A 24,941-nucleotide genomic window follows, 5' to 3' on the forward strand; every position below is an offset into this window, starting at 1 on the left:
ATTATGGAGACATGGTGGTTCATGACTTCATGTGTTCAAATATATTTGTTGTCAGAAACCTTGCAGATCATGAAGGTGATGATGAAATCAATTGATTATCCATATGAGATTTTTCCAAGGAAGATCAATTTTCAATTTAACAGATGATTGTAAACAGTAGAAGTGATTTATTAAAGTTTGTTATTGCTTGTTTTCTTCTTTATGATCTGATCATACTCACCTGGAGGATTTTTTTTTCTCTTTGGGATACAAAGCACATTATTATCTCATCACGTAGGAAAAAGATCAAAATCAAAAACCTATGCCAAAAGTCTGTACTCAGATCCTAGTAAGATGAGGAAACTGCATTGAGATATTGAGAATCTACCATGACTTCAGCAATGGAATGGCTTAAGTAGATATATATGACTCACCTGTACTGTATGAGCCATGTATTAATTACAAATTTTCAGTACCTTCATCAATGTTTATTCAACACTCAAGTTAATCCGGCAATGAACAAATATAAATAGAGAAAGGTAATGTGTACATGTTAATTCCAAAATGTCATACAGCCCTCTCAATACATCCAAAATACAACTAAGAGTGAGGGCACAACCAGAGGTGAGTGAGGGAGTATGTGCACGACCTGGGTGAGGGAGTGCACGAGGATCAATGAGTGAGGAGGGATTGAAATGCGTAATGACAATTTTGTAAATAGTGGGAATGCAAAAGCACCACAGTTTTACGAGAAAAACGTGTGGTTTGCATTCTTGCTAATTACAAAATTGTCACGGCCTTAGCTTCTAATACGGTTTTATGGAACCGTCGTGTATTGGCGTTGTTGAATACATTTTTTTAGTAGTGAATTGTGCTGGAAAGTCCTTTATACAGACACGCTATTGCTAATAACTTATGTTTTACTTGATTATTATGTCTGCTTGTTTGCAATCTAGCTATATAGTATATTTGAATCTTTTATATATATAGACAGTTTCTTGAAAATTTTGGTGATGAATAGTGTGCGTTAATCTGTCTTAATAATACTGCTTTGGCAGCAGCAAAAATTGTTGCTTCTTGGTATAGGTGGTCTGTTTCTTAATTTTGCTTCATTTTTTTTTCACATTAATAGATTTTGTTTGTTTTGATCAATTCTTGCTGGATTAAGCACACTTGAGTCTGGCTTGTGGTGTGGTCTTCTTAATTATGTTATATTTTGGGTTTTGTTTAAAGCTCCTACTCGATATGTGCTGGTGAGCCGTGGAAGATTCTGCTAGTTAGTTTTAGAACCGTGTCATACTGCGAAACTTTTGTGATATTTTTCAGGTATTGGATTTTGAGCAATTAGATAGTGTGCTGCACTTGAAAGTTGAAATCCAATCTATGATCAATTTCGACAAATTTTTTTATCGTTATGACATTCCAAATTCCAATAATAATGGCTATGGCTGTAAATCATAATTTGACTGTATTTGTATGATTTACAAAAGGATTATAATTTATGTGGTGTAACACTATATGAGAAAATGATAACAAAAAATCGGTTAAAGTGATTTGAATACAAACGAATAAATATAGCATGAAGAGGCACTAATGTGAAGAGTATTGCATGATTTTTAGCCCTGTGAGGAGGTGTAAAAGGACAATAGGGGAAGTTCTTAAGAGGGAGTTTATGTAAATAACATATCGGAAACTGAGTATTTAATTTTGTTGAATGTTGTTGTAGAATAATCAAGGTTTAAAAATTGATGTGCGATCATGACTTGACTGTAATATTAAGGTTTTTTAATTGTCTATTACCACAATTAGACGTATATCATTACATTTGTCCGTAATTTGTTATCATATCAACAAATGCAAAGAAATTCAACGTGATCGCGATCGATATTTAAAATGTTGGTAATAATCTTTACTTGGTGAAATAATACTTTTGCTATATGCTTAGGCAAGTGTTTAGCCGTTGAACATTTTTATAGGATAAGACCTATTGCATTTGTATAGGGATTTTGGGTGTTATTTTTAAATTAGAATTGGAGTTTTGTTTCAACAACGATGATGACTTTTAATGTAAACTTCTTATTATGAATATTTTATGACGAAAATTATAATTCTAATTTAAGAATAACATCAAAACAACTAAGAAAATTCAATTAAACCTAAATACTTGCATAAATATTTCCCAGAGGCTTTTTATGGCGATAATTTGGAGTTTATTAGTAAGAGTTAAATTTATATAATTTTGTTATATTTCTAATCAATAAGAGTATATTTGATAAAAAGTAATATTAACATTTTTCTTTATATTATTTGAATCTCGCGATATTAACCCAATCCTTGGTTGCAACTTGCAATTTTAAAATGAGCTAAACAGTATTATTATTATTTAATAATTCATCTTGATAAAGCTTAAACGAAGTAAGTGGTAATTGATGTGTGGGAGTGTTAGTTATATATTATTGGAGCTTGGAGGTTTGTTTGGTAGACCGGAGTGGAGAGTTTAACATTTAACTAAGGACAACGAATTTCAATACTCATGTAATATAGTAGTATTTGGTGTGTTATCATTATTTTTCGATAATCGGATATTTCTTAAGCACACTAGGTAGGTTTTAAGACTAAAGATACCTAGCGCACATAAAAATGCATGCGAGTCTTAGTGATTATGATATGCTTTTGATGCACGAGATTTGATTCTTTGTTCATTATGCATCCCTTAATCAAACACGCTTCCTCAACACCTGACATAAAGCACTCTTGTCCGTTGTTTTATTAAACTGCAACATGGTACGATGTAACTAACGGTTCCACATGGAATATGGTGTTCCATACTTAGTAATGATCCTCTAATGGCACTCTTACCTAGAAGTGGTGATGAATTATTGTAGTTTTATGGTGTCTTACTATAAGATTTTTCAGAATGAATCTAATCACAACATATAATGTTATTACAGTAGAAATCTCTTTTGCATCCAATGTGACCCTACGATGGATACAATAATTGTTGATAACGGACCATAGATCTTGGGCATCTGAAACAAAGGCTAAGTTTTTTTTTTTTTTTTTTTTTACTGAAAAAGCTAAGTTCATTTTCATGTAATGTTGTAGCTAAGGATTAATTTTAGTTTTTTTTAAACAAAAATAAATTTATAGTTAAATAATAGAAGAAATATTTTTACTATTTAAAAAAAATCCTGAAAATCTGTATATAAAGTATATTTCAGTAAACTTCTCCATAAATATTTATAGAAGAAAAAAAATTAAACATAAAGTTTCTTAAGCTCAAATTAATTTATACACTTTAACTTTCAGAAAAGTTAATTGAAAAGAACTTTCATAAAAATTAAGTGCATAAAAAGTTTATCTATACATACCATATATAACCTTTTTGAAGCTTCCAAGATCATGGTGAGCAAAACTATTAAACTCGTTCCACAAGGCAATATAAAGAAAAAAATCATAAATATTCATGAGCAAAACCGTAAATTTATGTGATGGAATCCATTGGCATCAAATGATATGAAAATGCATCGTATAAAAATAAATTTTAATCGATGTCGTGTCAATATTGTTTCACAATAAGTTGCTATTGCGTATGCTTAACATTTTAACGGGTTTAAATTATTGCCAATGGGTGACCATAGTGATTAGTGAGCTTAATTCTTAACTGCCGAGGAAAGGCACAAGGACTTGCATTTTAGTATATGAAAATATGAATGAACTAATCATAATCATAAACAGAGTATCATTCTATGTTGGTTAAAATGAGAGCTATATTTTAGAAATCCAAGGCAGACATTCAATGATTCAACGCGAATTTATATTAGTAAAATATAAAACAAGGTCACATAAAGAGAATTTAAAGAAACAAATGAAAATAAAGCTTGAATAAAAAGTAATTCTTCTGATCTCTGAATAATATTACAATAAATTACACATTTATGGGGGGGGGGGGGTGGTTAATATGCATGAATTAGCAAAACTTGCCAATGGTATATGTCAATTCAATTTACTCTAAAATTACAAATACAACTGTATAACACAGCATTAGTTGTTTTGGTTTTCAAGTCAGAAGTGTCACTTTGAAATTTGAATACACGCTATCAGCCAGTTTTTGCAATAGCTCCAGCTGCAAATAGAAGATTCCTTCGACAAAACTGCTCCAGAACACAATACAAAATTACATAATTACCAAGCCAACCTTATATCTCCTTAAATCCTCATAAAGTTGAATCAAGACTAGAAATAGATAAAATGAAACCAAAAATAGATCATTAGTGAATTTACCTGAAGAGAGTAAACTGAAGCAGATTTGGTTGGCAAGCTTTTCAATGATCTGAGTCTGTTAGTATTCCCACTTCTACTAATGATGTGAAATTGCATGCTGTCAGTTTTTCCATGAGAAAACACGAGAAATGCTAGGAACACACACACTCTCTTGTTGAAATTTATTGAAAATGACAATTTTGTGGCTCCCACACCATATTTAATGATTTTCTTTCCTAATTTTGTCATTTTCAAAAAAAATTAACCCATTAAAGAGTGTATTGGAAATAATGTGTTCCTAACACTCCTCAAAAAGACAATTCCTAACGAGATAGTCGTATGTTTTCATGTAGGACAAACTACTTACTTTTCTTCATTCCTTGGAACCTTTATACCCGTAGTTACATCCCAAAATTTGACTGTGCAATCTGCGGATCCAGATGCTAGAAGAGAACCTTCACAACTGACACATCCAACAATAAAGAACAGCAGTAATGTTAAGTTGATAGCAACCTTGAATACCTTTGATTTCCTTTCTATGATCAAGTTGAAATGTCTTGAGTGGGGTTGTTTGTAGGGATCACCTGAAAGCGAGTGACCAGACACATGAGGTGTGGCCGACTAAAGGCGTGACGCAACAGCCACTAGAGAGGTCCCACATCATGATGGTGCCGTCTTCATCACCAGATGCCATATAGCGACCGTCCGGAGACATTGCCAAAGATAAAATCATACTCCTGTGACCAATGAAAACCCGAACACATTCCCCACTCTGTACATCCCATAATCGAACTGTTTTGTCACTGGAGCCAGTAGCAATGTAGTTGCAGTTGACATGCCACTGCACACACTAAACGAGACAGAAGAATAGGTAAACATTACATAATATAGATTGAAGAAGTGAAGTATTCTTTACGTACACATAATTAAAAATAATAATAATAATAATCCATCTACGGATAAGAGTGGAAGGAGAATGAGTAAAACAGATCAACCCAATTATGGAACCCCCTCCCCCCCCCCCCAAAAAAAAAGAAGATATATATATATATATAAGGAAATGTAAGATTGTCAATTAGTTGCAAGTACAGTATTATCTTAAAGAGCATAATGTTCAGGTGTAGATTGGAGAAGACCTTTGAAAAGGCGTAGCATCTATTTGTAGAAAAGATGGTAAAAATTCAGCCTAGGTGGTCTGGACAAGTGTGTAGATTGGAAAAGACATTTAAGAATCCCAATAAGGATAATAGTTTAGATGGAGGGTAACCCAATTGCTAGAGGTGAAATAGGCAAAACCATTAAGGATTTAGAGGTCAATAGCTATAGACATAATTTACGGAACAACATTGTGACATCATTTAATCCATGTAAATGACTCTACTAGTAGTAAAAGGCTTGGTTTTGTTGAATTAAGCATTATGTTGCCAAACAGTTCTTGGGTTATCTTCCCCCGCACTTCTCTTTTCTTTACATTTCTTGCTTTCTAATTCACTTATACTTACATTTAGAGGATTAACACAAAAATATATAAAATCCCCTGAAACTAATCATATAGTAGATGAATACTATAAAATAATTCCTTTACACCATTTTGTCACATTCTCTTGTATTTATATAAGTCTCAGGAAACCCTCAGATCTCCTTCAAAAATGAGATTACACTTTCCTCCCCTCACAATTAACCATACCAAAGAAATCCATAATTTCAGTGTAAGCAGTCAAATATTCTATGGCCACAATAGTCTTGGAACAAAGAAAAAAATCATCGATGATATCTCCCACAAGTCTATCCAGCACGCCAGACTTTCCTAAATTTACATCAACTTATATTCTGCTTAATTCTTAACTTTCAATATATTAAGATAGAGGGGGATGAAAAGAGAAGTTAACATCAATAAATTTATTACTCTACAATTTTTATGGGATAGACGTGTCTTTGAGCTTTGTTGTGACTTTCTGCTGATGGAGTCTTCAAAGGGTTTTTTAAGTTTGGAATCGCAAATGGGCTAGTTGCTCTTTATTAGAGTGCTGATTTCTTTCTCTCTCACTTCATCATCTTTGTATATGTAAGAGGATTCATTTTCAATAAATTCTTCATTTATCTAAGACAAGAGCTAGCATCCCTCTATAATTATTTTACTATCATCTAATGGTACCCTTATCATGTTAGGTTACAAGTGTGAAGTGAAGTCTCACATCAGACAAAAGTGAAAAAAAATGAACACCATATAAGTGAAGAGAAGCCCATAAACCTGAGCCTTAAGGTTTTGAGTTAAAGTGTAGTGTCAAGTTCCCTTATGTAGTGGCTCGTAGTACACCGGTGTAAATCTATCCGGTGTTTCCTCCCCTCGAATTTCCCAACAACTGGTTTTAGAGCCAAGTTCGAATTGGTGACCGGCTCAGAAGAGTAAGATGGCGGCGATGGATCTTGGCCTTGGGGATCCCTTGTATCGAAAGTTTTCCTGGCGGTGGGTCTAGGCAGCGTGTCCCGCAGATGGAGCGGCGGTGCAAGTACCGCAAGTAACTAGAGCATGAGGGCTCTAATGGCTATACTCGTGGATGATAAAGACTTCCGCTTAAGAGGGAGACTACCATGTGGAAGAGACTCACACTTGAGGGGGAGATTGTTGGGTTACAAGTGTGAGGTGAAGTCCCACATTGGACAAAAGTGAAAAAATTGAGCACCATATAAGTGAGGAGAAGACCCATAAACTTGAGCCTTAAGGTTTTGGGTTAAAGTGTGGTGTCAAGTTCCCTTATGTGGTGGCTCGTGGTACACCGGTGTAAATCTATCCGGCATTTCCTCCCCTCGAATCTCCCCAACATATCAATGACGAGAAAAATGCAGATTTAACACCTCTATTCATCACTATCAGTATTTTGATGATTATCATGGAAACTAGGGAGACCCTTACTAGGATCCAAGGAGAAAGGGATGCAGAGGCCCCATTCAACAGCAGCCACCTGATCTTAAAGGACCAAGGGAGTTGCCATGTGAATTCAGACTCGCCAAGTATTTTGATGATTATTTTATCCTATATTTCCTTGAGACACATAATAAATCGCATAATCTCTGGAACTAAAAAGTAAAAAGCAAAAAAAAATGTTTGGTGAGTTGACATACACAATCTTTATTTTGCTAATCTCTTTTATTTGTAGCTTAAGGGTCTAGGACTCAGATACAAATTTGGATGGACAAACTCAATTCACGCTTTTAGTATAGCTTCCAAGTTTGTAGATACTGCATGGAAAATTAATATAAGCATCCAGAACTAAGTTACTTGTAAAAAAATTCTGGAGGAATCAATATGCAAATTAAAAAAATTGTAATTAACTAGTAGATGATACAAAATCTGGAGAAAATTAGGACAAACACAAGAGAAAAAGGATTGAATGTTAAAACTCACATCAACATCTGACAAATGCCCTGCCATTATTCTCAAAGGTTGTATTCTGTCCATGGACCAAATCCTAGCTGTTCTATCATGTGAACAGCTAGCAAAATAATGCCCTGCAGGACTAAACTGCTCCAGAAAAATAAAAGCATAAATAATGTAGCATTCTAGAATGTAAATGCAGATAGTATTACAGTAATGACCCAAAATTAAATAGTATAACAAAGAAGGAAGAAAGAATATATCCATTGGGTAGAGAAGAAAATCTTCACAAGCTCAGCATTTGATACTTGAGAATTGAGATAACGAAGTCCCAAAGATACTCATACTTCTAAAGTATATCTTGAGCATAAAAGAAAATTGGTGAATGGGACAAGAATTATTTCTTTAACTTCCTGAGCATTAATAGATTATTACATTACAATGTCATATATTTTCATATTGTATTGTATAAAAGATTCAAGGTATCTATATTTCAAAGAGAAGCACATCATCTCTTTATCTCTCTCCTTCCCATCCACCATCTTATCCCACATCATCTCTCTTTCTTACATTATCTTTTGTACCAACACAATTTCTCTAAAAAAAATATGGCATCACCACATCAATTACATTATAGAAGTTATAAAAATTCAGATGATAGAGTTATACCTGAACATCCCAAATTGGGTAATTGTGACCCTTGTAACAAACAAGATTGGCATTAAGCTTTGTACTCCATAATCGAACTGCATTATATAAACATGAAAAATAATAAAATACATTATCAAAAGTGAAGAAACAGAATTAGGAAAGAACATTCAAATGGGATCAAATAAACATACTTGTTTTGTCTGCTGAAGAGGAAAGAATAAAATCCCCAGCAGGACTAAAAGTAGCCGCATAAACTGGCCCTGAATGACCTTGAAACAATGTGCACAGTCTTTTCCCACTATTTTGCCCAATATTTTGTTCATTTTGTGATGTGTCATTCCCTCCCTGTGAAAAAGCTGATGATAGCAACAACTGAAGTATTATAACAAGTAAAACATAGAATTCATTTGATCATATCAAGTTGCTCAAAACATGACAAACTTCCTTCAATCAATCTAAATTTTGCTAAATAAAACCTTAGTTTTGACTTTGTTCAACTCAGCATTCATATTTTTTTGTTAGACACCTTAATGTTTTAGCAACAGACAAGATATTTGAGCTCAAGAAGCCAGTTTCATATGCAAATTAACAACAAATCATATTAGTGAAGGACCAATCCCTGCAAAAAAATTACAATGACATCACTCTCAAATGAATGAAATAATATTTAAGATCCACTAGTGAACTCACTGTTTTTGGTAACCATATTATTGATACAAAGTATCCACCGGCTTTGCCGATGATTAATATTCGCCGTGAAATTTAGTCGGTCACCTTTAGTGGAGTCTTCTCTCCCAACCACGTTTTTTCTATTTACAAGGTTCAAACCCAAGACCTTGCTTATTTAAGGGAACCGAGCCCAGTTCTACTCAAACTAACGAGTTGTTGGTGAACTCATACTGTTTTACTTCACATTCTTATATGAAAAGTTTTTTCCCCCACAAATTCTAAAAATCATAAAGTCTATAAGAAAATGTACCATGAATGAGTTATAGATTACTTCCACAGCATCTGGTCTAGTATCTCCCACAAAGAGGAGAGGTATTGATCATAACTTTCTTTGTATACAAGATAAGGAAAATTTTGTGTGCTTATCAAGAGGTGATACAATCATACAAGATAAGGAATTTAACAGAGTTTTACAAGCCATATGGGGCACTGCAGCACATTATAGATAACAACCATACTCATAGTGAAACTTCTAATCATATTCATGTTTTTCAAGCAAAGAATGCAACAAATTTACTCAGCTTGGTCTAAACAAAAGGAATTTAGTTATAAACTTACAAGTGGTGGGTTGTTTTTCAAGTTTCGCCATATCCCAGACCTGCGAATACAAGCAACAATAATTAGCAGAAGTTTATATTATCTGCAATGATAAAGTTCTTAAGGGAAAGAGGGTGTTAGTTTGGAGGGGTGGAAGGAGGAGGATGACGAGAAAGAACCTTTAGTGACGAGTCAGAAAATCCTCCAGCAATCAATGATCCATCATGTGATATTGATGAACAACTTAAACTGGGTAGTTGAGCAAAAATTGAAGTGTTACCCAACAGAAAACCAAACATAAAATAAACTTGTTCTGCCAAAGCATAAGACATTACCCATTATGTGTATTTACAATTGTGTAGAAGTTAACTGAAGGGAGAGCAACACTACTCAATTGTACACGATTCCTTAAATCTTCTAGGATGGAAAGTTCTACATCAGTTGAACTGCAACAATGCAACATTACAACATTCAACAGAATAGAACTACATATCTTCAATGGAGTGCTTATGTATGACTTTAATGTTATCTGGTTTGTATTATAGATTATAGAATAGAGCTACTATCTTTGATGTCTTCTGGTTTAATCTATATCCTACAGAGTATACAAGCCAATTAAAAAAAAAATAGACTTGGGAGAATACAATGTGGGCAAGGGTAGCTCTGGTTTAATGCGAGGTGCTGCAGATACAGTGTTAGCTTCTGGTTTAGCATTTTTCCCTGTTGCACTGCCAGCCTTGTCCTTTTTTGCCTTTTTTATTGAACTACCTTGCTTTCCTCCATCAATTGACCTTTTCTAAAAGAGAAACAAGTGTAAAACAAAAAAGAAAAACAATTAACACTTTTTGGCAATCAAACAAAGAATCTGCAGTATTAAGGTGATCAAAGTACATTCAAATGGAACTCATGCTCAACTTTTTTATAGGTGCATAAATTCTGAGAAACAAATCATATCAGGTTATCTGGTAAAAGCATTCACAAAATAAAACATAAAAAGTCAGAGGTGCATTTTAAGAACAGATGTAACCTTAATCTCATCATTCTCTCCCTCTTTGCCTTCCCCTTCACCCTTTTCTGTGTCTGAAAGCAAGGACCCAGTCTTATCTACACAGTCTTCTGCAGAGTCTTTAAACATCTATTACAGAAGTAATAATGAGATTGAAACCGAACCATTATTGAACAGGTCATTAATTATTTAAATAAAAAATATTTCAATTAAAGAATTCAATAAAGAACTTTTCTGGAGTTTGGGGTGGATGATTGGCACCACATGGTTATCAAACTCTCGACTTAACTCACTAAATCTTATGAGTTTACAAGTCTACTTACCCTCTGTGAGTTGACTTGTATGCAACTCGCTTTTTAGTAGATTCTCTGTAAACTCTATGCAAACTCGGTAGACTCTCGAGTTTGCCACCAAGTCAGCACTCGTTTTGGGTTGTTTTCTGTGTGTTAAGGGTTCAACATACCTCCATTTGGTGTGTTGTTCTTGAATCAAACCCTCACCTCTAACAATATCAAACCATCAATAAGAATGTTCTACCACTACTATCACCTCTGCAAGTAATTATCTAGTAACGATGCATTGCTAGACTTGATTATTTAAGTATTGTGGAATTTAGGGTTTATTATTTTGCTTTATTATGTTGCTAAAATGTTTAATTGGTGTGTTATTTATAGGTATTTTGTTGTTATTTTTATATGAAGTAGACTCTTAAAAGTCTATGGAACTTTCACGAATCTACATAGACTCTCAAGTTTAATAACCTTGTGGCACCAGATGAGAGTCCATGGGCTTTATCAACTCGACACTACTCATGCTATTATCCTCTCCTTATCCATAGTATTGTGATTAGTATAAATGAGGGTTAGTTCTCTAGGTTTTATGAACATATGGAACACATCAATACATTGTAATACATCTCAGTTAATATAAATTAGTGTAAGATTCTCTTTCATCTCTCTGTCTCCCACTCCCCCTCTATACCTAAAACCCATAATTTTAACAATGCCAGAACTGCTGGTCCAAATTATAACCATAACAAGCGTGACACCAGTGGCTATAAATTAGAATTTAAATTAAACCTTTGTAAGCATATACCTACACTGCATGGATACTTCTAAATGGTTGTCGTACCCTTATTGAGTACATATCTGGTAATCACCTATCACTCAAAAGAAAGTCAGTCCACACAAAGCACCTTATTTTGTTACTAAATAATTTTGTTTACAATTAAATGAAACAAACTGCCACCTCACTCCCCTTCAAATACATTATAATTATAATAAAGGACAAGAAAAGTAAAGTTATGTTGTTTTAAAAATTTTGGAAGAGCCATGGCTCCCACACTCTGGACAACAAGTCTGATATGTAAATATAAATAAGAAAAGAATGTTAGTTATTAGTCAGCTACTGTTAGATAAGATTTCATAGCTGTTGGGTAGCTGCCTATAAATAAAGTAGGGCTGTTATATTTTAGACAAGCTGGAACAATAATAACAGAAGTTCAGTGCACAGTTTCTTTGATCTCTCTGTTTCTCTCCTCTTTCTATCCTCTCTATTCTGTTCTTCCCTTCTCCCCTTTATTTCTCTGTCTTTCTGTTTCTTTCTCTTTCCCATCTAAATTCTATATCACACTACTCTTAAGTCGGGCACAATCAAAGATTCTGTTCATTCAAAATTAGTATTCCACACATCAATCCAAGTAAAATGATGAAATTATGACAGGGGATGTAACAGATGTTACAGTTATATAGTAAGCTGAGTCAGAATGCTGACTCAGCACAACTGTTAGTGTTAGATAGCCAGCTGTGCTTGCTGGAGTTAGTTAGGATCTAGGTCTAGCTTACTGTGTAAGCTTCTCTCTTGTATAAATAACAGAGTCCTAGCACTCTTGCAATTTTGAATCATTTTCACAAACAGATAATGAAAACTCCTTTCTCCTTTTCTCTCTCTCTCTGTATTCTTTAAATTGACTGTTGACCAAGGCATTAAAACTGGGAATCGCAGAAAAGTTAGCATTTTTTAGTTTTGAAAGTTTCAGGTATTCAACATGTTATTAATACACTTTTTGTTACAACAAAAGCTTGCAAAGGTAAGAAACTGGGTTGCATTGATAGAAACAAAAAGAGCAAGATAGTTTATAACATTGTCTAGTTTTGCCAATATAATAAAGGACTCACTCCCCAAAGTATTTCTTTCTGGTTTATCTGGTTTGCTTCATCCTTGATGTTTCCAATGAGGGAAACGGCTTCTGGATCATCAGAAGTTGAGCTAGGTTGTCCAGCTGTAACTGCAGTGCAACAAAAATGAAGTTTATGCAAAACTGACAAATTCGAATGAACAGAATCAACACACAACTTAAAATGAGGAAAAGTGTCAATAAGATTGATAGGCAGATTATTTGCCATTATTTGTGCAGATTTATTGGCCCTTTAAATTAGCATAACTTGTATGATTGTAACTGTGTAATTATATCCTTACTTACTTAGCCCAGCTGTAGGTTACCATATATCGTTTTTTAGCAAACTTCAAGGCTAGAAATCAAATTGTATCATATTATTTAAATGAGAATTCTCCAAAGGAGAAGACACAGTTTTCATTCTAATTTCTTCGAGTTTAACATGGTATCGGTCTAGGTTTTGATCCCAACCTAGTTTTTTTTCTTCGCTGCGCTCCCAGTCTTCGAGTTCCCAGTTCACTGTTCACATCAAGGTACTGTTCATACAGTGCTGTTCACCCGGTGCTGTTCTTGATTTCTCGAGTTTCTTGTTTTTTCTCCTCCTGTGATTTTTTTTTCTCAGCATCATGTCTACTGAAAAATATAATGTCCTCTTTGTTCGTCTTAATGGAAATAACTATTCCACCTGGGCATTCTAGTTCCAGATCTTTGTCAAAGGTAAGGAGCTTTGGGCTCATGTTGACGGAACTGATTATGCTCTTGACAAAACTACGCATAAGGAGACACGTGTCAAATGGAAGGTCAAAGATACACAGGTCATGACTTGGATCATAGGCTCTGTTAAGCCTAATATCGTCCTCAATCTTAGACCCTTCACCACTGCAACAAAGATGTGGGACTACCTGAAGAAAATTTATAACCAAAACAACACTGCTCGCAGGTTCCAACTTGAACATGAAATTGTCATTTTTCAACAGGATAGTCTCTCAATTTCTGAATTTTATTCTCATTTCATGAATCTTTGGGCTAAATATACTGACATTGTCTATAAAGATTTGTCAACTGAAGGACAAATTGCAGCCCAAAATGTTCATGACACCACAAAACGAGATCAATTTCTTATGAAATTGATATTTGATTTTGAGGGCATTCGAACCAACCTAATGAATAGAGTTATTGTCCCCTCCTTGGATGAATACCTAAATAAACTACTTCGTGAAGAACAACGTCTCCTCACTCAGACAAACATGGAACAACATAAATATGCATCCTTTCCTGTGGCATATGCAGTACAAGGCAAACCTCAAGGACGAGACATGAGTACTGTCCAATGTTTCTGTTGCAAAGGCCATGGACATTTTGCTTCCCATTGTCCTAAAAAGTTCTACAATTACTGCAAAAAAGAAGGTCATATCATAAAAGAATGTCAAATCAGACCACCATGGAGAAATGCAACAGCCTTCACTGCAATTGATGGCTCTTCTACTACTCCCGTTTATGGGGATCAGAATCCACCTGCTTCTGTGCCAACTTTAACCCCTGAAATGGTTCAACAAATGGTCATTTCGGCATTTTCTGCTTTGGGTCTTTCAGGTAAAGCTTCTTTACCCAGCTCTCCTTGGTATTTTGACTTTGACGCATCCAATCATATGACCAACAATGTTGCTGCACATACCAATGACACAAATTACTCTGGTAATTTGCAAATACACACTGCAGATGGAAACAATTTACCTATCACAGCAATTGGTGATATTTCCTCATCTCTTACCAATGTTTATGTTTCTCCTGATCTCACCAGTAACCTTATTTCAATTGGTCAATTAGTTGATAATGATTGTAGAGTTGAATTATTAAAATCTGGTTGTCTTGTGCAGGATCAACACTCAGGGAAGATGATCGCGAAGGGGCCTAAAGTTGGACGTCTTTTTCCTCTTTATTCATCGTTATCACCATGTTTTTTTCTGCCTTTTATTTCTTGTAATTCTTTTTTTTTTGCTCAGCTATTTCTTGTAATTCTGCAACTGATAATTTTCAATTATGGCATAAGCGTCTTGGTCACCCAAATTCCAATGTACTTCATGAACTGATGAAATCAGAGTTCTTGACAATAAAGATTCCCTATCTTTTAGTGCTGTTCAATTTGATTGCAATTCTTGTAAACTTGGTAAAAGTAAAATTCTACCATTTCCAATTCATCAATCAAATGTAAATCAGCCTTTTGACATAATTCACAGTAATTTATGGGGAATTCCACCTGTAATATCTCATGCACATTACAGGTATTTTATCACTTTTATTGACGACTATAGTTATTTTACATGGGTCTACTTTTTGCGTTCTAAAGCTAAAGCATTCTCTGCATTCAAATTCTTTCATGCCTATGTTCAAACTCAGTTTTCATCAAAAATTAAAACTCTGCGTTCTAACAATGGGGGAAAATATACATCTCATTTGTTTCAAGAGTTCTTGCAGGAAAATGGTATATTATCTCAAAGGTCTTGTCCTTCCACACCCCAACAAAACGGGGTAGCTGAAAGAAAAAATCATCATCTTCTTGATGTTGTATGTACCTTAATGTTGGACTCCTTTGTGCCCTCCTGTTTTTAGTGTGAAGCTCTTTCAACTGTTGTCCACCTTATTAACCGGCTGCCTTCTCAAGTCTTAAGCAATAATTCCCCTTTCTTAAGGTTATTTGGTAAGCCACCCAATTATTTAACTCTCCGCACCTTTGGTTGTGTCTGTTATGTTCATCTTCAGCTACCAGAACACACCAAACTCACAGCTCAATCTGTTAAATGTGCTTTTCTTGGTTACTCAGCCCATCAAAAAGGTTTTATATGCTATGATCCTCATTTACATAGGATTCGGATTTCTAGAAATGTCATTTGTCAAGAAGATACATATTTTTTTACTACTAACCAAGACACTCACTCTTCTACATCGAAATTTGTTTTGTCATTGTTTCCTAACAGTTTTGCAGAAGAACAAGCTCGTCCTCCTTTCATGGTTTACCAAAGACGTCCGATTGTTCCACTAATTTAGCCTTCAATCCCTCCAAGGCCCTCTCCCGATCATTCTCTGGTTGCTGATTCAGCGCTTCAACTAGAACCAATCCCTTTACGTCATAGAACTCGCATTCGTAAACCACCGGAAAAGTATGGTTTTTCTTAACCTTTATCTTTGACAGCAACTTTAGCATCTGTTCCTATTCCTTCTTCATATAAATGGGCAATGGAGCATAAATGTTGGCAGGATGCTATAGAAACTGAACTTCTTGCACTAGAGGAAAATCAAACATGGAACATTGTTCCATGTCCTCCATCGATTAAACCTCTTGGCAGTAAATTTGTATTCACTATAAAGTTGCATTCAGATGAATCAATAGATCGATACAAGGCTAGATTGGTTGTTCTTGGAAATAAGCAACAATTTGGCCTAGACTATGAAGAGACCTTTGCACCGGTGGCTAAGATGACTACTGTGAGGACTATTATTGTCATTGCTGCATCTAAATCTTGGCAAATTCACCAGCTAGATGTCAAAAATGCTTTCCTTCATGGTGACCTCAAGGAAGAAGTTTACATCAAACTTCCTACTGGTATGTCCTCACCATTACCTAATAATGTCTGCAAGCTAAAACGTTCTTTGTATGGATTAAAACAGGCACCAAGAGTGTGGTTTGAAAAGTTTAGCACAACACTACTTGGCTTTTCCTTCATCCAAAGTAGCTATGATCCATCTCTCTTTCTACAAAGCACCTCAAAAGGAATTGTGATCCTCCTTGTTTATGTAGTCACTGGCTCAGATCAAGAGGCTATCACTACAATCAAACAATTGCTGCATACAACTTTCCACATGAAAGATCTTGGACAACTCACTTATTTCTTGGGATTAGAAGTACAATTCCAACAAAAAGGCATCTTTGTCACTCAACACAATTATACTCAGGATCTAATTTAGCTAGCTGGTCTCACCACTACAACTACGGTTGACACTCCCATGGAAGTTAATGTCAAGTTAAGACGAGATGAAGGTGAACTCCTACAAGACCCAACTTTATATAGAAAGTTGGTTGGAAGTCTCATCTACCAAACCATCACAAGACCTGATATCTCTTTTGTTGTCCACACAGTCAGCAAATTCATGCAAAATCCTAGACACTTGCATCTTACAGCAGTACGACGAATCATTAAATATTTGTTTGTCACTCCTAGCCATGGTCTCTTCTTTCCTGCAAGTGCACCAATACAACTTCAAGCCTACAGTGATGCTGACTGAGCTGGATGTCCCGACACAAGGAAGTCTACTACTGGTTGGTGTATGTTTTTAGGAGATGTCCTTATCTCCTGGAAATGCAAGAAACAGGAATCGGTCTCTAAATCCTCTACTGAAGCAGAATATCGGTTCATGTCTACCGCATGCTCTGAGACTATTTGTCAGAACTTGGTTATTCACAAGCAACACTAACTCCATTGTATGCTGATAATACAAGTGTCATACAGATTGCAGCAAATCCTGTATGCCATGAAAGAACAAAGCACATAGAGGTCGATTCTCATTCAATCAGGGAAGCCTATGACCGCAGAATTATCACTCTACCTCATGTCTCAACATTTGTTCAACTAGTCGACGTCCTCACCAAATCTTTGACACGTCAACGGCATAATTTCCTAGTCAGCAAATTGATGCTTGTAGATTCACCAACATCAATTTGAAGGGGGATGTCAATAAGATTGATAGGCAGATTATTTGATATTATTTGTGCAGATTTATTGGCCCTTTAAATCAGCATATCTTGTATGATTGTATAGCTGTAACTGTGTAATTATATCCTTAATTACTTAGCCCAGCTGTGGGTTACCATATATAATTTTTTAGCAAACTTCAAGGCTAAAAATCAGATTGTATCATATTATTTAAATGAGAATTCTCCAGAGGAGAGGACACAGTTTTCATCCTAATTTCTGAGTTTAACAAAAAGTACCTTGGAAGCTAATGTGCTCATTGATAATACCAATTATTGTGGTGGATTGCATACTGTGTAGATGTTGCATCAGTAGCTCATAAGAATACTGCCAGAAGCCCAAAACATTAACTACTATCAGATTTTTCAATGTATAGCTCTTTTTTTATAAAGTAAAAGTAAATGTAATGACCACAATAATGAAAATTCTGAAGAAAAAAAACTATAAATAAAGACAAGATGGTGTTTATTTATAGTTCTGATTTTCAGAAACTGCAAATTAATAGCCATGCATTCTTTCAAAAAGTAAAGCATCATCAATACTAGTAAAAAAAAAATCACAGTATGATAGTTAAACACAGAAAAGAAAGCCCAAAAGGGGCGCAATATTTCTGGAGTTCTCATGGATTGTGAAACTAATTGAACAAAATGTTTAATTTTAATAACTGCAATACAGTTCAATCAAAGCATATTGATAAACTAATCTAGGTAAATAAAGACATTACCCCACATATCTTTATGTTGAATTTACTCTGCCTAAGGGAATGAGCGAATTCCATTTCCTGAGTAAGAACAATATTATAGGTTATATAATGCTAATGATCCAACAACTTCAAGAAACATATAAGAGATATCATAATTTAGACAGCAACAAACCTTAAAATGAGTAGGAGAAAGAACTAGTTCCAACTTTTGAAGGTCTCGCGAATGCATCATTTCATGGTCTTCACGAAAGGTATTGAAAAAGTTCCAAGCTGAGAATATCCAATGGAATCATGAATCATGAATACAGAAGCATAAGACACATGTTGCGCTAATGGCCTCATTAGGAGCTATTGTGGAATCATGAATCATGAATACAGAAGCATAAGACACATGTTGCGCTAATGGCCTCATTAGGAGCTATTGGATAAAACTGAGTGATGAAGTGTTTGAGAAGGTGAGAAAGTGTTTGAGAAGATGAGAAAATTGAGAGAAAAGACTGATATTACTAGACTGAAAAGTTAATCTGAGTTGGTTACAAAGAGAGGTATATGTAGACCTCTGAACCTTTACACTAGCAGTAACAGAATCTAACCAACTAACAGTAAAGGCTAACTGAATTAACTAACAAACTAATTGTACTAACTAGGGTAAAGGTTTGGAAGGCAGACCAGATGTATGGGTTTGGAAGGCCGATTCGAGTGGAAATTACTCCACAAAATCTGCATACCGGTTGTTGATGGAAGCCACAGGGGAGTTTCCTGTAGATAGGACCTATGTGGACTTATGGAACCTCAAGATTCCAAGCAAAGCAATAGTGTTCGCATGGAGGCTTATTAAAGATCGTTTGCCAACCAGGACAAACCTCAGGGTCAGACAAGTGGAGCTAAACGACTCAAGATGTCCTTTATGTAATAGCTCGGAGGAAGATGCAGCACATCTGTTTTTCCACTGCACAAAAACAGAACCTCTATGGTGGGAAACTCAGTCATGGGTAAACTCTTTGGGTGCATTCCCACATAACTCCAAAGATCACTTTCTGCAACACGACAACAGGTCTGCTAATGGGGTAAAAGCTAGAAGATGGAAGTGCTTGTGGGTAGCACTCACATGGGTCATCTGGAAGCATCGAAATGGGGTAGTATTTCAAAACCAGTCTTTTGATGGAAGCAAGGTCATGGAGGACGCCATATTCCTAACTTGGTCATGGCTTAAGGTTGCGGAGAAGGGATTCACAGTGCCATTTAGTTTTTGGTCCTCACACCTCAAAGCAGCTTTCTAACTCTAGGGAGTGATAATATGTATAATAGGTTCAAACTGTGCAGGGCATGTATTTTCCCCTACATTTTCATTCAGATGCTTAATGCTCTGAATCTGTTATTTCCATACTAACTATATGGTCTATAGTACCTCTGGTACTCTTTTTCATATTTATATATAATTAATTTTGCTGAGCAAAAAAAAAATTGTACTAACTAACAGACTAATTGAATTAACTAACAAACTAACTGTACTAACTAACAGGCTAACTGAATTAACTAACAAACTAACTGTACTAACTAGCAAACTATCTGAACTAACTAATTATGCATGATATACCAATGTAAGGCCCAAATCAACTATGTGCCTAAGTTTCCGTTCAACCACACCATTTTGATGATGAGTGTGAGGACAAATAAGTCCATGAGAGATGCCATAAGAATTTAGAAGAGCAGTAAAAGGTCTATATTCACCACCCCAATCAGATTGAACACTTTTGATTTTAGTATTAAGTTGTAGTTCAACCATTGACTTAAAAGCTTGAAAAACACAAAGAGTTTCACCCTTAGATTTGATGGGAAATATCCAAGTGTACCTAGAAAAGGCATCAATAAAGGACACATAGTATTTATAACCAGCATATGAAGTTAAATGTGAGGGTCCCCACAAGTTTGTGAAGATAAGTTCCAAAGGAGAATAAACAGAAATAGAAGTGTGAGATGGTAATCTGTGAGACTTTCCCATACAACATGAAGAACAAAAATCTGAGAGGTTTTTATTTGATGGAGAAATATTACAATGTTTGAAAACTAGCTGCATTACATGTCTATTAAGATGACATAATCTAGTATGCCAAAGACTAGCAGTATTAGCAGAAGAAACAATAGAATTAGGGACCACACTAGAGTTTTTATTAACAATGGTATCTGTACTAAGCAAGCCATTATCTGAAATTGAAGTTGAAGTAGACAAAAGCAGAGGAGAATTGTCTTGAAGCTTGAGGTTATGGAAGGACTAAAGACCATCAGCACCAACAACTCCTTGAAGAAGGACTTTATTGATCTCCTGAGATTTCACAAGACACAAGTGAGGATGAAATTCGAAGTAAACAGAATTATCTTTAGCAAACTGACTCACACTTAATAGATTTTTTGATATTGAAGGAACATGTAATATTTTGTGAAGTTTAAAGGTTATGTGAGAATCATTAGGGGACACAAAAGAAGAAAAACCAGCACCAAAAATATTCAAACCTTCACCATTCCCTATGAAGATTTGGTCAGGTCCATCAAAATGAGTGAATTGCTTGATGTTCTGTGATTCTCCAGTTACATGAAAGCTGGCTCTTGAATCGAGAATCCAGGTTGAGTTTGCAGCACCATTCCTATGAGAGGAGGAACTAGTAAGCATAGCACTGGGTTGATTGGGAGCTGATACAGCAGGCTTAGAATTAGGATTGACCAGGTATTGGAAGATCTGATAGAACCAGAAGAGTAAGGAATTGCTTGGAGTGTGCCAGGATCAAAGAAGGTGAATGATTCATGAGGCTGAAAGCTCATGTCAGACCTAAAATGGCACACATTGGCAGTGTGACCATACTTGAGGCAGATTTGACATTGAAAGTTGGCAAATCTGCCATTACCACGTCCTCTACCGGAACCACCACCATTGCGTCCAACACCACAATCAGAAGGACCACTATGACCACTGCCACGGCCAAAAGATCCTCTAGAACCACCAAAATCACCAGATTTATAGGAATTCGAGTGTGAATAACCTTGAGTGTAGTTCAACGATGGAGAGCTTAACATTTGAGCTTCTTTATTGTAACGAAGCAGACGTGTTTCATGGCCATAAAGCAAGGCCTCAATTTCAGCTATTGATGGAGTGCGTTTCTTGCTTTCAATTACAGAGATTACCGGTGCATAATCCGACGAGAGCCCTTCAAGCAGTGCATCAACATATTCTTCGTGTCACACCAGAACTCCAACTCTAGCAAGTTCATCAACATAACTTTTGATTTTATGCAAATATTCGTCGATAAATTTGCCTTCAAGTAAAACTGCACGCATCACAATTCTCAATTGTCTAGCATGAGATTTTTGGTGTGCAAGCTGAAATACTCATGGATCTTGTCCCAAACCTAATACAAAAGATTCGAGCCCAGCACGTGCAACAAGACTGATTTTGAGATTGTGGACTGCAGCCAAACAAGAAGTGTTTGGTCCTAAACTTCCCAAGCTTCATACTCAAGATTCACATGATCTGCAATACAATCATCCTCCGTGAGATAGCGAGGCGGAACAACGGGATTGACGACAAAACCCTGCAATTTATGCACCTCGATCACTGGTTCTACATGTTGTCGCCAATGAAGGTAGTTTGAATCATCGAGCTTCTCGGCAACGGTGTTTGGGAATGACTGAGATACAGGATTAGAAGGTGTGGAAGCCATGGATACACAGATCTTATAACTACAAAGGATGGGCTCTCGATACCATATTGGATAAAACTGAGAGATAAAGTGTTTGAGAAGGTGAGAAAGTGTTTGAGAAGATGAGAAAATTAAGAGAAAAGACTAATATTATTACTAGACTGAAAAGTTAATCTGAGTTGGTTACATAGAGAGGTATATATAGACCTCTGAACTTTACATTAGCAGGTACAGAATCTAACCAACTAACAGTAGAGGCTAACTGAATTAACTAACAAACTAACTGTACTGACTAACAGACTAAATGAATTAACTAACAAACTAATTGTACTAACTAACAGACTAACTGAACTAACTAATTCTGTTATCAGATATCTAATGCTAGAGAAGTGCTGTTAGCAAAGGCTAACAGCCCTTACAAGTACACACAATTACAAACTGTTTATACAGTTTTACATAATAGGAGCTTTAAAATTCAACAAAAATAATTATGATAATAATCATCACTAAATGTGTGGGTGCATAAATATTTTATAACTCATACCTTCCTGAAGATTCCCTTTTGCCACAAGATCCATGAAGCAATGGATAAATAGTGGAAAAAGCACACGCAGCAGCTCATGCTGCAAAGAAGAAGAGGCAAACAATGTGTAATAACCACAGAACTGAAAAACAGCAATTTCACAAATGAACTGAAAACAAGACAGTAACCAAACGGCATTTTACCTTGTATGAGTCAAGTGACCTGTATGCCCATGATCTTAGTCTACCATACCCATCATGGTATCTAGCAGAACCTCTCTCCAATCTGCAAAGTAAAGGGTTTTCATTAAAAAATAAAAAATAAAAAAAAAATAAAAACACACTCTCTAGAGATAACATGCATTGAAAAAGTAATCTAATGTAGGGTCCAGGCAAACTGATGAATATGTTGTAAGAAAACATGTAAAAAAACCCTCTTCAACAGCTTGCTAGATGTTTTTGAAGGAGAACAATCCAATTCAAAACCATATTTATGCAATAGTTTTATTGTGAGACGCTCAAATGTCAAAAGCAGATACCATTGATGATTTAAAAATTAAAAGCAAACTTTTCTTAGAATATAGATTATGGGCCTAACTCAATCCTACAAAACCAACTTGTTAGGTGAGGGTTGCCCCCCACTTATATACTTTATCTCAACACAAATTTCTCCCTAATGTGGAACTTAGGTTTTTTTTCCAATAATTTCAAATAGGCCTAGCAAACTAACTGGCAGTTTCATCATCTTAATTCGAAAATATTTTATTTCCCAATTAAAAACAAAAATATTGGAAAAACCACCAAATTTTTTCTCCCTCGTTCACAAAAGTAAAACCACACACCTATCCTTCATGTCTTACAATAAAATTCAATACAAACTTCCATTGAAGTTCATCCTCTAGATTTACTTACATGAGCAAGCAAGACTGTTTACAACCAAACTAATTAGCAAGGCATGGTAGTGTGGCAGGAAAACGCTATTGATAAAAAATGCACCATCACATTACAAATTCCTATGCTTTTCTTACAGAACAGACAGATGCATCTTCGAAATATGAAATATAACTCATATATTAGGCACTAAGGTGGGCAACTGCACCCGCTGAAATTTCACAATTTCATTGACCCGTACCGATTTAAAACTAAAATTTCCACTTACATAATCTAAGTGTTATTGGGTGAACCCAAGGTATCCCCCCTCAGAAGTCAAAGACTAATCAGTAATCCCTCGACATACTGAGATCTATTATTAAGGAGCTTACCTCTCTCAAGTCTCAACAAAGCCTAGAATTCGAACTCCTAATCACAGGCTTAAAGGGCAAGCATATCTGTCAATCATGCCATACAATTCCTCCACCTTGCATAGTTTAAGTTTTTACTACAGTTACACCCAAATTTTTTTCTTTTACAGGACTTAAAACACAAGCAATCACACACCTACATATATATAAAATAAAAGTAATTTCATCTACGACAATAGTTCCATTATTTCGCGAATGACACTAACGCTATGGTATTTTGTGTCTAATTTATATTATCCATTAAAATACATAGTAATTTTCATAGGCAAAAGGGTTAAAATTAAAGAAACGAAATTGCACGAAAATTGAAACGAAATAGAGAAAGAGAAAGTACTGGGCGCGATTGAGAGTGTCGGGTTGAAGAGATGAATCGGTGTTGGTGAGTTGAAGTTGGTCATCGTTTTGCGTAAACCCTTTCTGCTTGAGGTACCCACTCACACAACCTTCTATTTGATCTTCATCCATGGCCAAAACCACACCACAGAAACAACAACAATAACACTCTAAGCTTCGTTTCGTTTGTGATTGAAGAAGACTTTCACTTTCTTCTATTTCAATAATTTTCTCTCTATTTCCCGCATTACTTCACAATTTCACAAATAATAAAAAAATATATAAAATTGTGCGTAAATCATTTCAGATTATTATTATTTTTTCATTTGTTTTGTTTGTTTACAGTTTACTGTTTATCCCTTTTGTAATTATTTGTATATTTTATTTTTAAATGAAATTTCAATCATTTTAAAAAAAAACTAATAATTATATACCTATTTATGTTCAATTTTAATTATATATAATAATTTATATAGTTAAAATACTATAAATTTTAACTATATAAAAAATCACCTCATAAATATTTTGAATGTGTATATTTTAACTCCATATCAATTTTTGATATAAAATTAATTGAATTATCAAATTAAATATGTGAAAATGTATTTAAAATTAATTTTAAATTGAGAATCAATTCTTGATAGTGAGATAAACATCCATGGATTTTATTTTGTTTTTTGTTTTTTATTCAAAATCATAGTGTGATTTTTTTTTGTTTGGTTAGTTCAGTTTTTTGTACTTGGGATGGGGATTGGGTTGAAAGGAAAGCCCTTTTTCTCTTTTGGGTTAGCTTGCCAAGAAAGAGGGTGTTGCTAGGTGTACTAGTTTTATTGTTTGTGCATCTAGCATTTTTTGTTAATTTCAAAACTATCCTCTGTTGAAGGTATGCGAGTTAGTGGTTGATCCGTATGTTTAAATTAAACTT

General features: G+C 35.1%; 1 protein-coding gene across 2 annotated transcripts; it reads right to left on the minus strand.

The window, feature by feature from the left end:
• Positions 1-3,834: 3,834 nt before the first annotated feature.
• Positions 3,835-24,246, minus strand: LOC114393577 (transcription initiation factor TFIID subunit 5-like). Of its 2 annotated transcripts, none has more exons than XM_028354930.1 (19): positions 24,018-24,246; positions 22,587-22,668; positions 22,405-22,483; positions 18,341-18,438; positions 18,190-18,246; positions 17,705-17,792; positions 12,719-12,828; positions 10,563-10,670; positions 10,180-10,331; positions 9,871-9,981; positions 9,715-9,784; positions 9,557-9,596; positions 8,461-8,625; positions 8,288-8,364; positions 7,649-7,765; positions 4,827-5,092; positions 4,610-4,705; positions 4,264-4,336; positions 3,835-4,133 (listed from the first exon to the last, which is right to left on the minus strand). In XM_028354930.1, the coding sequence occupies exons 1-19, from the start codon at positions 24,146-24,148 to the stop codon at positions 4,080-4,082; spliced, it is 1,974 nt and encodes a 657-aa protein (XP_028210731.1). In that variant the 5' UTR covers positions 24,149-24,246; the 3' UTR covers positions 3,835-4,079. The 2 variants fall into 2 exon arrangements, with proteins under 2 accessions (XP_028210731.1, XP_028210730.1); XM_028354929.1 differs by having other exon boundaries at positions 3,842-4,133; positions 4,264-4,339.
• Positions 24,247-24,941: the final 695 nt, after the last annotated feature.

Source organism: Glycine soja, chromosome 17, assembly GCF_004193775.1.
Source record: "Glycine soja cultivar W05 chromosome 17, ASM419377v2, whole genome shotgun sequence".
NCBI classification, from domain to species: Eukaryota; Viridiplantae; Streptophyta; class Magnoliopsida; order Fabales; family Fabaceae; genus Glycine; species Glycine soja.